The sequence below is a fragment of the Oncorhynchus keta genome, chromosome 10 (assembly GCF_023373465.1).
Source record: "Oncorhynchus keta strain PuntledgeMale-10-30-2019 chromosome 10, Oket_V2, whole genome shotgun sequence".
NCBI classification, from domain to species: domain Eukaryota; kingdom Metazoa; phylum Chordata; class Actinopteri; order Salmoniformes; family Salmonidae; genus Oncorhynchus; species Oncorhynchus keta.
The window spans coordinates 39941021-39956195 of NC_068430.1; the positions used below are offsets into that span (position 1 = coordinate 39941021).

Here is a 15175-nt window from a genome sequence, read left to right on the forward strand (position 1 = left end):
TTGAAATCAGGTTTGCTGTTTATTTGAACAATATGAGATGGAAGGAAGTTCCATGCAATAAGGGCTCTACATAATACTGTACGTTATCTTGATTTTTTTCTGGATTTGGGGACTATGAAAAGACCCCTGGTGGCATGTCTGGTGGGATAAGTGTGTGTGTCAGAGCTGTGTGTAAATTGACAATGCAAACAAATTGGGATTTTCAACACATTAATGTTTCTTATAAAAAGAAGAAGTGATGCAGTCAGTCTCTCCTCAACTCCTAGCCAAGAGAGACTGGCATGTATAGTATTTATATCAGCCCTCTAATTACAATTAAGAGCAAAACGTGCCGCTCTGTTCTGGGCCAGCTGCAGCTTAACAAGGTCTTTCCAAGATTAGACAAAACTAGAGCCTGCAGAACTTGCTTTTTGGAGTGTGGTGTCAAAAAAGCAGAGCATCTCTTTATTACGGCTAGACCTCATTACCAGATTCAGCTGATGTCTAGAACTTAGGCAAAATTGTACCAAATACAATGCTCTTAGTTTTAGAGATGTTCAGGACCAGTATATTACTGGCCACCCATTCCAAAAACAGACTGCAACTCTTTGTTAAGGGTTTCATTGACTTCATTAGCTGTGGTTGCTGATGCGTATATGGTTCAATCATCAGCATACATGGACACACATACTTTGTTTAATGCCAGTGACAGGTCATTGGTAAAAATAGAAAAGAATAGAGGGCTTAGAGAGCTGCCCTGCGGTACACCACACTTTACATGTTTGACAAGATGCTTCCATTAAAGAAAACCCTTTGAGTTCTTATAGGTCTGCTGTTAGAACCAGTAAAGGTCGCTTTCCCACTCTTGGGTAGCGGAATTACTTTGGCTTCCCTCCAGGCCTGAGGACAAATACTTTCCTCAAGGCTCAGATAAAAAAAATTATTACAGATAAGAGTGGCTATAGAGTCAGCTACCCTCCTCAGTAGCTTTCCATCTCAGTTGTCAATGCCAGGAGGTTTGTCATTACTGATCGTTAACAATATTTTTTCCACCTCTCCCACACCAACTTTACCAAATTCAGACTTGCACTGCTTTCCTTTCATTATTTGTTTTTTATGCATGATTATAATTGCTCACTGTTTGTCGTGGGAATTTCCTGCCTAAGTTTGCCCACGTTGCCAATTAAATAATAATTCAAATAATTGGCAACATCAAATGGTTTTGTGATGAATAAGCCACCTGATTCGATGAAAGATGGAGCTGAATTTGTCTTTCTGCCCATAATTTCATTAAAGTACTCCAAAAAAAATAATAATTCTTTATATCATTGATCTTGGCTTCATAATACAGTTTCTTCTTCTTTTTGTTGAGTTTAGTCACATCATTTCTCAATTTGCAGTAAGTAAGCCAGTCAGACGTGCAGCCAGACTTACTAGCCACTCCTTTTGCCCCATCTCTTTCAACCATACAGTTTTTTAATTCCTCATCAATCCATGGAGCCTTAACAGCTCTAACAGTCAGTTTCTTAGCAGGTGCATGTTTATCAATAATTGGAAGAAGCAATTTCATAAATTCATCAAGTGCAGCGTCTGGATGCTCCTCATTAATCACATCAGACAAACAAATATTCTTTACATCATCCACATAAGAGTCACAGCAAAATCTTTTCTATCATCTCTTATACACTATTTTAGGCCCAGCTGTTGGAACTTTGGCTTTCCTGGATATAGCCACTATATTGTGATCACTGCATCCAATGGGTACGGATAAAGCTCAAGAACAAAGTTCTACAGCATTAGTAAAAATGTGATCGATACATGTGGATGATCTTGTTCCTGTAATGTTTGTAAACCTGAACCAGATTACAGGCTCTGGTTACAGTAAAATGCTTCCTCTTGAGCGGACAGCTAGATAAAAACCAGTCAATATTCAGGTCCCCAAGAAAGTAATAATAATATAATAATATATGCCATTTAGCAGACGCTTTTATCCAAAGCGACTTACAGTCATGTGTGCATACATTCTACGTATGGGTGGTCCCGGGAATCGAACCCACTACCCTGGCGTTACAAGCGCCATGCTCTACCAACTGAGCTACAGAAGGACCACAAAGTAGACCTCTCTGTTGACATCATACACACTATCAAGAATTTCACACATATTATTTAGATACTGACTGTTAGCACTTGGTGGCCTATAGCAACACCCCAAAAGAAAAGGCTTTAGATGTGCCAAGTGAACCTATGGAGAGAGAATGTTTTTTTAATCAATGTTAGCAAAAATCTCTGGAGAACCTTTTTGGCATGTTTTGGTGTTAAAATAATGGATTGTGTATGTCAAATAAAATTCACATACACATGGTTAGCAGATGTTATTGCAAGTGTAGCAAAATGCTTGTGCTTCTAGTTCCGACAGTGCAGCAATATCTAACATGTAATCGAACAATTCCACAACTACCTAACACGCACAAATCTAAGTAAAGGAATGGAATAAGAATATATACATATAAATATATGGATGAGTAATGACAGAGCGGCATAGGCAAGATGCAATAGATGGTATAAGATGGTATGTGTGCCATTCAGAGGGTGAATGGGTAAGAGAAAATATTTAAGTGCCTTTGAATGGGGTATGGTAGTCGGTGCCAGGCGCACTCATTCGTGCCATGAACTGCAACACTGCTGGGTTTTTCATGCTCAACCGTTTCCCATGTGTATCAAGAATGGTCCACAATCCAAAGGACATCCAGCCAACTTGACACAACTGTGGGAAGTATTGGAATCTGCATTTGACACCTTTGAGTCCATGTCCGACAAATTGAGGCTGTTCAGAGGGCAAGGGGGGGGGGGGCTGCTTTGCGTGATGTATTGTTGTCTCTATCTTCTTGCCCTTTGTGCCGTTGAGCGCCCAATAATGTAGAGCACCTTATGATAAGCTGCAGACCAGATTATCTACCAAGAGAGTTCTAATCTGTATTATTCGTAGCTGTCTATTTACCAGGCCATAAGAAAAGAAGAAAATTCTCACCCAGATTTAATGCAGGCAAACTTAAATCAGTTTTATCACATTTTTACCAGCATGTCACATGTGCAACCAGGGGGAAAAAAATCCTAGACCACCTTTACTCCACGCACAGGGATGCATGCAAAGCTCCCCTCCATCCATTTGGCAAATCTGACCATAATTCTATCCTCCTGATACAAGCAAAAACTAAAGCAGGAAGTACCAGTGACTTACTCAATACGGAAGTGGTCAGATGATGTGGATGCTACACTACAGGACTGTTTTGCTAGCACAAACTGGAATATGTTCTGGGATTCATCTAATGGCATTGAGGAATACACTACCTCAGTCATCAGCTTCATCAATAAGTGCATCGATGATGTTGTCCCCACAGTGACTGTACGTAAATATCCCAACCAGAAGCCATGGACTACAGGCAAAATCCACATCGGAATCCCGCTATGCCCTCAGACGAACCATCAAACAAGCAAAGCGTCAATACAGGATTAAGATTGAGTCCTACTACACTGGCTCTGATGCTCGCCGGATGTGGCAGGGTTTGAAAACTATTACGGACTACAAAGGGATACCCAGACGCGAGCTGCCCAGTGACATGAGCCTGCCAGACAAGCTAAATGCCTTTTATGCTCACTTTGAGGCAAGCAACACTGAAGCATAGCCAATGTGAACAAAACCTTTAAACAGGTCAACATTCACAAAGCCACTGGACCAGACGGATTATCAGGATGTGTACTCAAAGCATGCGCTGATCATCTGTCAAGTGTCTTCACTGACATTTTCAACCTCTCCCTGATCAAGTCTGTAATACCTACATGTTTCAAGCAGACCACCATAGTCCCTGTGCCCAAGGAAGCGAAGGTAACCTGCCTAAATGATTACCACCCCGTGGCACTAACGTCGGTAGCCATGAAGTGCTTTGAACGGCTGGTCATGGCTCACATCAACAGCATCCTCCCAGACACCCTAGACCCACTCCAATTCACATTACCGCCCCAACAGATCCACAGATGACACAATTTCAATCGCACTCTACACTGCCCTTTCTCAACTGGACAAAAGGAACACCTATGAGAGAATGCTGCTAATTGACTACAGCGCAGCGTTCAACACCTCCCTCTGCAACTGGATCTTGGACTTCCTGACGGGCCACTCTGAGGTGGTAAGAGTAGGCAACAACACGTCTGTCACGCTGATCCTCAAAACTGGGGCCCCTCAGGGGTGTGTACTTAGTCCCCTCCTGTATTCCCTGTTCACCCACGACTGTGTGGCCAAACACGACTCCAACAACATCATTAAGTTTGCTGACGACACAACAGTGGTAGGACTGATCACCGACAATGATGAGACAACCTATAGGGAGGAGGTCAGAGAACTGGCAGTGTGGTGCTAGGACAACAACCTCTCCCTCAATGTGAGAAAGACGAAGGAGCTGATCATGGACTACAGCAAAAGGCAAGCTGAACAGGCCCCCATTAACATTGACGGGGCTGTAGTGGAGCGGGTCGAGAGTTTCAAGTTCCTTGGTGTCCACATCACCAATGAACTATCATTTTCCAAACATACCAAGACAGTTGTGAAGAGGGCATGACAAAACCTTTGCCCCCTCAGGAGACTGAAAATATTTGGCATGGGTCCCCAGATCCTCAAACGGTTCTACCGCTGGACCATCGAGAGCATCCTGACCGGTTGCATCACTGCCTGGTATGGCAACTGCTCGGTATCTGACCGTAAGGCGCAACAGAGGGTAGTGCGAATGGTCCAGTACATTGGGGCCAAGTTTCTTGCCATCCAAGACCTATATAATAGGCGGTGTCAGAGAAAAGCCCATAAAAAAGCCTAAGTTATAGACTTTTCTCTGCTACCGCATGGCAAGCGGTACCGGAGCACCAAGTCTAGAACCAAAAGGCTCATCAACAGCTTGCACCCCCAAGCCATTGGACTGCTGAACAATTCATAAAAATCGCCACCGGACAATTTACATTGACCCCCCTCCCTTTTGTACACTGCTGCCACTCGCTGTTTGTTTGTTACCTATTAATCGTCATTTCACCCCACCTACATGTACAGATTACTTCAACTATCCTGTACCCCTGCACACTGACTCGGTACCGATGCCCCCTGTATATAGCCTTGTTATTGTTATTCTTATTGTGTTACTTTTCCTTTTAGCCTACTTGGTAAATATTTTATTATTCTTGAACTGCACTGTTGGTTAATAAGGGCTTATAAGTAAGCATTTCACGGTAGTGTCTACATTTGTTGTATTCGGCGCATGTGGCAAATAAAGTTTGATTTGTTGTCTTATGTCTCTCTCTCTTTACGTGGTGTTGTGTTGTCTCTCTTGTGTGTTTTGACTTACATTTATAAAATTTTTATTTTTAAGCCACCGTCCCCGCAGGAGGCCTTTTGCCTTTTGGTTGGCTGTCATTGTAAATAAGAATTTGTTCTTAACTGACTTGCCTAGTTAAATAAAGGTTAAATCAATCAAATAAACATTTAAAATGGTAAAACCAACCTCTTCCATGGTGCCCCAAATTCCTAATGAGTTAAACGCTACATGATTAATAAGGTAACAAACATAGTTGATTAAATAAATAACAGTCATCAGATTAATGAAAGTAAAGTCATGACGTCAGTGTATATTGCTAAGAATGTGAGAGTAGGGTGACTGACTCCCCTAGAAGGTCACAAACGCAGGCCACGAGTCCAAATAACAAATGCCCCAGAATAATAGTGGAGAGAATGATTTATTTCAGATTTAATTTATTTCACCACATTCTCAGTGGATCAGAAGGTTACATACACTCAATTAGTACTCCCCTTTAAATTGTTTAACTTGGGTCAAGCGTTTCGGGCCATTCCGCCTGACAGAGATGGTGTAACTGAGACAGGTTTGTAGGCCCCCTTGCACACACTTTTTCAGTTCTGACCACAGATTTTCTATAGGCTTGAGGTCAGTGCTTTGTGATGGCCACTCCAATACCTTGACTTCGTTGTCCTTAAGCCATTTTGCCACAACTTTGGAAGCATGCTTGGGGTCATTGTCCATTTGGAAGACCCATTTGTGACCAAGCTTTAACTGATGTCTTGAGATGTTGCTTCAATATATCCTTGTACTTTTTCTTTCTCATGATGCCATCTATTTTGTGAAGTGCACCAGTCCCTCCTGCAGCAAAGTACCCCCACAACATGGTGCTGCCAAAATGCTTCACGGTTGGGATGGTGTTCTTCAGCTTGCAAGCCTCCCCCTTTTTCCTCCAAACATAACGATGGTCATTATGGCCAAACAGTTCTATTTTTGTTTCATCAGACTAGAGGACATTTCTCCAAAAAGATCGTAGTCTGGCTTTTTTATGGCGGTTTTGGAGCAGTGGCTTCTTCCTTGCTGAGCGGTCTTTCAGGTTATGTCGATATAGGACACATTTTACTGTGGATATAGACACTTTTGTACCGGTTACCTCCAGCATCTTCACAATGTCCTTGGCTGTTGTTCTGGGATTGATTTGCACTTTTCGCACCAAAGTACGTTCATGTCTAGGAGACAGAACGCTTTTACTTCCTGAGTGGTATGACGGCTTTGTGGTCCCATGATGATTATACTTGCATACTATTGTTTGTACAGATAGACGTGGTACCTTCAGCCATTTGGAATTTGCTCCCAAGGATGAACCCGACTTGTGGAGTTTTTTTCTGAGGTCTTGGCTGATTTCTTTTGATTTTCCCATGATGTCAAGCAATTGGCACTGAGTTTGAAAGTAGGCCTTGAAGCCTTGAAATACATCCACAAGTACACCTCCAATTGACTCAAATGATGTCAATTAGCCTATCAGAAGCTTTTACAGCCACGACATTTCTGGAATTTTCCAAGCTGTTTAAAGGCACAGTCAACTCAGTGTATGTAAACTTCTGACCCACTGGAATTGTGATTTGGTGAATTGACTGTGAAATAATCTGTCTGTATACAATTGTTGGAAATTACTTGTGTCATGCACAAAGTAGATTTGTATTTTACCTTAACTTATTTAACTAGGCAAAACAGTTATGAACAAATTCTTATTTTCAATGACAGCTTAGGAACAGTGGGTTTAACTGCCTGTTCAGGGGCAGAACGACATATTTGTACCCCTCAGCTCAGGGATTTAAACTTGCAACCTTTCGGTTACAAGTCCACCGCTCTAACCACTAGGCTACCCTGCCTAGTGATTTGCCAAAACTATAGTTTGGTAACAAGAAATTTGTGGAGTGGTTGAAAAATGAGTTTTAATGACTCAAACCTAAGTGTATGTAAACATCCGACTTCAACTGTAGGTTGAAAGCACTGTGTGTGAGTATCCTTGCCAGCAGACAAAGATCTATGAATGGATCAGTGGTTTGCCAATGATTGGCTTGGCAACAGTAACAAGACGTGATGTGTAAATAATTTTTCTTTGGACACAAATATTCTTGCAATGTTTCCATGAAACTTGTCTACAACATGTATGTTCTGAGAACATAGTAAACATCTTCTGTGTATATTTTGTGGGACATTGATGGAATATTCTCCTAACCCACAGAAATACTGGACAGTGTTTTTGGCACGTTCCCATGAAACGTGTCTAGAACATTAACATCTTGTGTTTTGAGAACATGGCAACCATGTTCTGTGTATGTTCTGTGGGACATTGATGGAATATTCTCCTAACCCACAGAAAACTGGACGCATGAATGTTCTTACAATGTTCCCATGAAACGTGTCAAGAACATTCCTATCTTAAATTCTGGTATTCCTAATCTGGGTAAATTGTATTTGACATCAAGGGAATGATCTCTTGGAAACATTCCTTGCACATCTCAGGAACATTCTTACGAAAATGTGAGTTAATTGGGCGGCAGGTAGCCTAGTGGTCACAGCGTTGGGCCAGTAACCGAAAGGATCGAATCCCGAGTTGAAAAGGTACAAATCTGTCGTTCTGCCCCTTAGCAAGGCAGTTAACCCACTGTCCCCGGGTCCAGAAGACGTGGATGTCGATGAAGTCAGCCCCCTGCACCTCTCTGTTTCAGAGGGTTTGGGTTACATGCGGAAGACACATTTCAGTTGGAAGCATTCAGTTGTACAACTGACTAGGTATCCCCCCTTTCCCTATTGAGACTCTTAAGGGAATGTTTTCTAAAGTTGTGGGAGCGTTTGTTGTCAACTGGGAGGCAACATAATAGCATGCACTGAGCGTACAAAACATTGCTCTTTCCATGACATTGACTGACCAGGTAGATCCAGGTGAAAGCTATGATCCCTTATTGATGTCACTTGTTAAATCACTGTATATGAAGGGGAGGAGACAGGTTAAGGAAGGATTTTTAAGCCTTGACACAATTGAGATATGGATTGTGTATGTTTGCCATTAAGAGGGTGAATGGGCAAGACAAAATATTTAAGTGCCTTTGAACGGGGAATTATAGTAGGTGCCAGGTGTACCGGTTTGAGTGTGTCAAGAACTATAACGCTGCTGGGTTTTTCGTGCTCAACAGTTTCCCGTGTGTATGAAGAATGGTCCACCACCCAAAGGACATCCAGCAAACTTGACACAACTGTGGGAAGCATTGGAACTAGTGCAAAGAGGTTCAATGAAGATTGTCCAGGTTTTGTGGTCGGATGCCAAGCAGTTGCCATACCAGGCGGTGATGAAGCAGTTGCCATACCAGGCGTTGATGAAGCCAGTCAAGATGCTCTCAATGGTGTAGCTGTATAACTTTTCTCAGATCTGAGGGGCCATGACACATCTTTTCAGCCTCCTGAGGGGGAAGAGGTGTTGTTGTACCTTCTTCACAGCTGTATTGGTGTGTGTGGACCATGTTAATTCCATAGTGATGTGGGCAACAAGGACCTTGAAGCTCCTGACCCGCTCCACCTCAGCCCCGTCAATGGCCTTCCGTTTCCTGTTGTCCACGATCAGCTCCTTTGTATTGCTGACATTGAAGGAGAGTTTGTTGTCCTGGCAGTCACTGACTTCCTCTCAATAGGCGGTCTCATTGTTGTCGGTGATCAGGCCTACCACCGTTGTGTCATCAGCAAACTTAACGATGGTGTTGGAATCATGCACAGAAATGCAGTCGTGGGAGAACAGGGAGTACAAGAGGTTGCCTACCCTTGCCACCCTCCCAGTTGCAGAGAGAGGTGTTCAGTCCCAGGGTCCTGAGCTTCGTGATGAGCTTGAAGGGCACTATGTTGTTGAATACTAAGCAGTTCAACATCATGCTGTTGATGACATAGCAGTGAGCACTCACCCAAATGCACCTTCAGCAGTGTCTACTCAGATTTGATTTTGGACAGAGAGGAAGAGGCGAAGCAGACCAATAAACAGATTAATAAAATAGCCAATTGGCAGTTCCAGCCTTTGAGACAATGGCCCCATTGATAGGGCAGAGACAAGACCATCTCGTCATGTACATTATCTTTGGTTTGACGGACCAAATGTAAACAGGCAAAACGAAAGACAGCCATAGATCATTGCACATCAGCGATTTGAATGCAATCCACTTAATAGTCTAAATAAAACCTTTGTTTCACTAAATGTGATGCATATGACTTTTTACATTGAAGACCGTGGATATTTGCCATGACATCAAGAATCGAAGGTTCTTCGCTCTCGATGACATTTGGGTTTGGGTCCTAATTGTATCTGGCATAAATTCAGACAACTACCGGTAACATCCCGTTGCCTACGTCACCAGCTTTTACCGAATGCGATGGAACAGCGTGGAATGAAAATCTAAAAATCTTTCTAGCGGTGGCTGAAATTCACAGACAGGTCATTACTAATCATTGAATGTTGAATTGCATTTTTGTTACACGTTAGAAACCGTTCAGCGCAGTAGCATGCATGCATGTTCAGTGTGATTTACCATTAATTTATTTTGATTACGTTACTTAACTGGCACAGAGTTTCTAAACCCAGACGCGCAACATCGCGAGACTTCCGGGAACAGCCATGTCAATGGGAGAAGTGTAATTTGTTCCCGTGGTTGTACCTTTTAGATTTCGAGACAAGGTACAACCTAGATTCGAGCCAAAGTCTTAAGTGGTTGAATTTGTAATTACTGCTACCTCGTGAAAGTGATTAACAAAGTTTTATAATGTTCGTCAGTACCTGAATATTGAAATAGTGCCTTTGAGTTTACTCCGTGCACATGCGCAGTTTGTCGCCTGATGTTTCTCTACGTCTGAGCAAAGATAGTCAACGTCGTCTACAAGTGTGATCGGGGATTTCTATTTATAGAAACAGTTTCAGACGGTCTTCATACTGTACTGTCTTTGGTTATAGTCCCTAAACATGGAGGAAAATGGCTGTTCACTGAATGTTATGCAAGTCCTTCTCAATGAGTTGTCGTGTTTACATGATTTTATTTCAGTATAATTGATATTTTCTGTTATTTTCTTCCTCCCCAATTTTGCTTAGATGATGTCTTATCACTTGCAATCACTTGCTCGATGTGTGTTACTTGTTCTCCTTGTAAGCCACTGCCAAGGAGCCAGGCAGGGACAGGATCTCAAATGTGGAGGTAAGTATTTGGACTTAATACCAATTTACTACACTAGATCCCATTTATTCTCGTAATTTGATCCCAACACCCTGAGTTTCTACAATGTGCATCCACTTTTGGTCCACATGCCTTCATTGAACAACTTAACATTTGGTTATTCTCCGTCAGCATGTAGGGCCATGGTGGATGAGATGGAATGGGCGATATCCCAGGTGGATCCTAAGAAAATGATCCAGACAGGGTCTTTTAGAATCAACCCGGATGGTAGCCAGTCTATTCGAGAGGTAAGGGTACCTGATGGCTACTGGGTCCTACATTGGCCTTATTTTACACATTAAATGTTATTTATTTGTAGGATTCTACAGTTGATTAGTGTTTAATGTTATCTGGTTATAATTGTTTTCTTTTTAAGCTCGCCAACTTTGTGTCCCCCCTAGGTTCCCTTCGCCCGCTCAGAAGGTAACCTCCTAGAGCTGATGGAGGAGGTGTGTGAGCGGATGAAGGATTACGGGGAACGCGTGGACCCCACCACCAGCAGGAAGACCTACGAAAGGGTCACGTCTCGGAACGGCAAATCCATGGACCTCTCGGAGGCTAAACTGGATTCCAGAGTCACATCCAGCCTGAAATATGCTGTGGGTAGCTTTTTCAATTTCACATGTCGGGGGTAGGGACTAGGGATGATAACATGCTATAGTGCATCAGTGTGACTTTCTAGAACCTCTGATAATATAGTGAAGGATAATAGCAACAATGACTGCAGTTGATTGCAACTTTCACCCAAACATACCAATGCAGTAAAGGGGAAACGTTCCATATGTTTTTTTTTATTGTGGCTTGCAAGCCAATGGCTCCTGCAACTCAGGGAAATGTGTCCCACTACGTCTTATGAAACCATCTTCTCCACCTTACTCCCAGTGTGAGACCATCGTTGAACAACATGAAGATGAGGTCATCGAATTCTTTGCACATGAAACGGACAACGTCAAAGACAAACTCTGCAGCAAGAGAACAGGTATGCCACTTTATTACTTGATCCAGTACATGATATTGACCACCAGAGATTACGGCACAATCCCAATACCCCCCTTAGCTCTCCCCCTCGGTGGGGGCGTGTCACTCAAACGGAGCAACTAGTGGTAGGGAGAGTTGAATAGCCCTAAGGATTGGAACATTTTCTACATCGCTCATCAGAATTTTCCAACTGATAGCCTACAACACAATTAATTGGTGAAGAGCCCTTGTTTTTCAAAATGCCAGAACTGGCGGCAGTAATAGCTTTCCTTATTTCTCCTTATACCAAATAAGCTTTCCTTATTTCTTCTAATACCATATGAACAACAAATGAGAACAGCAAAACAATGTGGCTGTAATGTACCCATCCTCTGGCTGTGGTTCAAAGTGGAGCTCAATTGACATTGAAATTACTACAACCAATTCAAAACTGTAAAAATTATAATATACTTTAGGCCTGAGGTGTGGTATATGGCTGCACTTTGGTAATAACCTAAACATTTGATCAAATAAGCCTCATTTAGCAAAGAAAAAAAGAAAGAAAAATGCATTCACTTTAAAACATTTATTGCCTGTTTGTTAAATTGTAATCGGCAAAACATGACACAGATAATGCGCAGTTATTCCTTCCACCTACACAACACCATGCTACATGGGTGCACATTGTGTAAAACCTTTCCCTCGCCAACACATGAACACCCCCCTTCCTCCCGTCTACTTTTAGTAGCTTCAATGATAAAAAAATAAAAAAAATGGAATGACCTTCACATTCAATGCTAGAAAATAAATTATTCAACGCATAAACAAACGCATTAATGAAGAAAATGAGGCAGCTAAGGTGACGACTCAAGAAACTGCTGAAAGTCACTCCAGGCATCAATAAATCCTTTGAATTTACTATGTAAATTGTACATGCTTTTTTTCAGCTGGAATGTAGGAAGTTCTTTTAGCCACATCTGCTTGTTAGGCGACGTCACTCTTCCATATAAAAGCGGTGCATTTATTGGCTGCAATGACTGCCAGTTTAAGGAATCTGGTTTTGCTACCAATATTAACTGGTAGAACAGAGTAATCTCCAAGAACAATAAGGGAAGGCTCTAGTGGTACCGTCATATTAGTGACCTGTGATAAGATCTGAATAATGTCTTTCCAATAATTGCTTAGTTCAGGGCAGCACAAAAACATATGCATAAGTGCCCACCCCTGTTTTACACCTTGGGCAAAATGGTGAATATTTAGAATTTATCTTATGCAGTCTCTGGTGTAAAGTAGACCCTATGTAAAAATATTGAAATGCATCAACTTGTGCTTTGTGTTAAATGAAAGACGCTGAGCATCTAAAAAAGGGATTTCCCCACTTCTCGTCCTCAAATGAGACCAGGGTCATCATGCCACTTCATTCAAGTCTTCAGAGCTTCATTGTAACCCAACAGAGCTTGAAGACTAGAGTACATGTAAGAAATTAAAACTTTGACCCCTTTCCTCTCCAGCCACAGTTTCAGTTATAGGTTTACTCATGGGCTGAATCCTACCTCCCTGCTGAGTGGCAATATAGTGCCTAACATGTAGGTACTTGAAGAAATGAGTTTGAGGTAACTGAAAATTAGATGCCAGTTGTTGAAAGGATGGTAAGTTCACCTTCTCTGTATAGATTACCAAATGTTTTAACCAATAAATGTAATACCATTTCTCAGGGCATTGGGTAAGATGGGGTTATTATAGAAATGTATATTTTAAAGTTTTTAATGAAAGGGTTTGAGACCCTTTCCACAAATGACGACCTTCCTATTAAGTTGTTTGAAAAAAACGTTAATAGGAAAGGGCAAGGTTTGAAAAAGGCACAAGATGTCTGGTTTGAGGTATAGCAAAATGTCATCCGCATATAGCGAGACTAAATGTTCACACCCACCTATACGAACACCATAGATGGATGGAGATCGAAAAGCTTCTGCCAGTGGCTCTAGTGTGGTGGTTAATATCTTTACTATCAAATGAGGAGAAACTTGACACAAGTCAGTTCTACTTAAACAAAATCTTTATCAAATTATCCATAAAAGATACCAACTCAACCTACGTACGTCTACATATGGGTAGTGTAAATTAGATCTAATTATATTCCCAATATTACTTTATCAAATCTAATCGATTATACACCTTATCAGTTTCATAATCACAGAATCCATTAAATACTTTTAGTTACTCACAAACATTCCATTAGCTTTTTCAACGACTCCAGCTATGAAGCAGTTCTCCAAACATACTCCCAGCAGAAAAAAAAAAACTTTGTTTCCAGGACAATGACCATGGGATCCTCAACGGTTCTGAGTACCAGTTGGTAGGAAGATAGCAACTCTATTTGCTTTTTTGGGGGGGCCAACTTAGAGGACTGAAAAGGCACCACGCCTTGCTCAAAGTTTAATTGAGACACCACTCCCACTCCACATGGCTCACTGGGTCGTCTAAAACTTAGGGGGAGGGCTAAGGGGGTGCATTGGGATTGAGCCTTCGGACTACATGACCTACTACTGGGGATGCAGCACTTACCGAATTGTTTGCTGTAACGAGTTAATACAATATGTAAAAAGTAATACCAAAATGACAACTCAATGATTTTTCTCTGCAGACCTTTGCGACCATGCTCTGCAAATCCCTCATGATGAGCTATAACTCCGTCGTGCACTGGACGCAGCTCAGCGATACGCACATCTACCTTCTACCGCGTTACAATGGGGACGAGGACTATGCGGAGATGCTCCAGCACCAGTTGCTTAGGGATGAGGGGAGGTGAGGATTGTAGACCGATGGCACAATCTTGTAATGTGTTACTGCAATGAAGTGCTGTTTCTTACACAGACCTGTAGTAACAACAAGTCACGCTGGATGATTTCACGAGTTTAAACGCTTCTTGAAGCAGAATTGTGAATAAAATTCTCTAACAATAGTTAGATACTGTAACTGTCCAACGTAGTTGCTGATTTTTGTTATGCTTGTTGCTTTGATTCATTGTAATTCTGTGAATGGAAAGGTTCAATTACACTTAAGCAACTCCAATTCGTTTTCTATTTTGTGTAATCTTGTCACTGTCATTTGTTTTTCATACTTTGATGGAAATATATATTTCTACAACAATCTGGAGTCATTGTTTTCAAATAAAATGTTATTTCTCACATGTGCTGAATACAACACCTTACAGTGAAATACCTACAATAAAAGTAACTAAATTAAAGAGCAGCAGTAAAATGACAATGGTGAAGGTGTGTGTGTATATATCTCTATGGGGTACCGGTAGAGTCAATGTGCAGGGGCACGGCTTAGTTGAGGTAATATATACATGTAGGTAGTGTTATTAGTGACTATGCATAGATAAGAGTAGCAGCAGTGTCAAATAGGTGGTGGTGGGGGGCAATGCAAATAGTTTGGGTAGCCATTTGATTAGACTTTCAGGAGTCTTATTGCTAGAGGTAGAAGCCTCTTGGACCTAGACTTGGCGCTCCGGTACCGCTTGCTGTGCATCTATGATTAGGGTGGCTGAAGTCTTTGACAATTTTTAGGGCCTTCCTCTGACACCGCCTGGTATAGAGACCCTGGATGGCAGGAAGCTTGGCCCCAATGATGGTAGTGCGAACGGCCCAGTACCTC

General features: G+C 41.9%; 2 protein-coding genes across 2 annotated transcripts in view; one reads left to right on the forward strand and one right to left on the reverse strand.

Moving 5' to 3' along the window:
* Positions 1-15175, reverse strand: part of syt6b (synaptotagmin VIb) — an 81348-nt gene that overhangs the window by 64011 nt on the left and 2162 nt on the right. The window lies entirely within an intron of this gene.
* On the forward strand, positions 9625-14665 carry LOC118388706 (protein canopy homolog 2-like). Its single transcript, XM_035778073.2, has 6 exons — positions 9625-9789; positions 10438-10540; positions 10691-10806; positions 10960-11157; positions 11441-11537; positions 14160-14665. Exons 2-6 carry the CDS (start codon positions 10438-10440, stop codon positions 14201-14203), a joined length of 558 nt encoding a protein of 185 aa, XP_035633966.1. The 5' UTR covers positions 9625-9789; the 3' UTR covers positions 14204-14665.

Bases quoted from the DNA above. Each gene is read 5' to 3' on its own strand.
- LOC118388706 (XM_035778073.2), top strand. From the start codon at position 10,438: ATGATGTCTTATCACTTGCAATCACTTGCTCGATGTGTGTTACTTGTT. The intron at 10,541-10,690 runs GTAAGTATTTGG...ATTCTCCGTCAG, and splicing joins ACAGGATCTCAAATGTGGAG to CATGTAGGGCCATGGTGGAT. The intron at 10,807-10,959 runs GTAAGGGTACCT...TGTCCCCCCTAG, and splicing joins GTAGCCAGTCTATTCGAGAG to GTTCCCTTCGCCCGCTCAGA.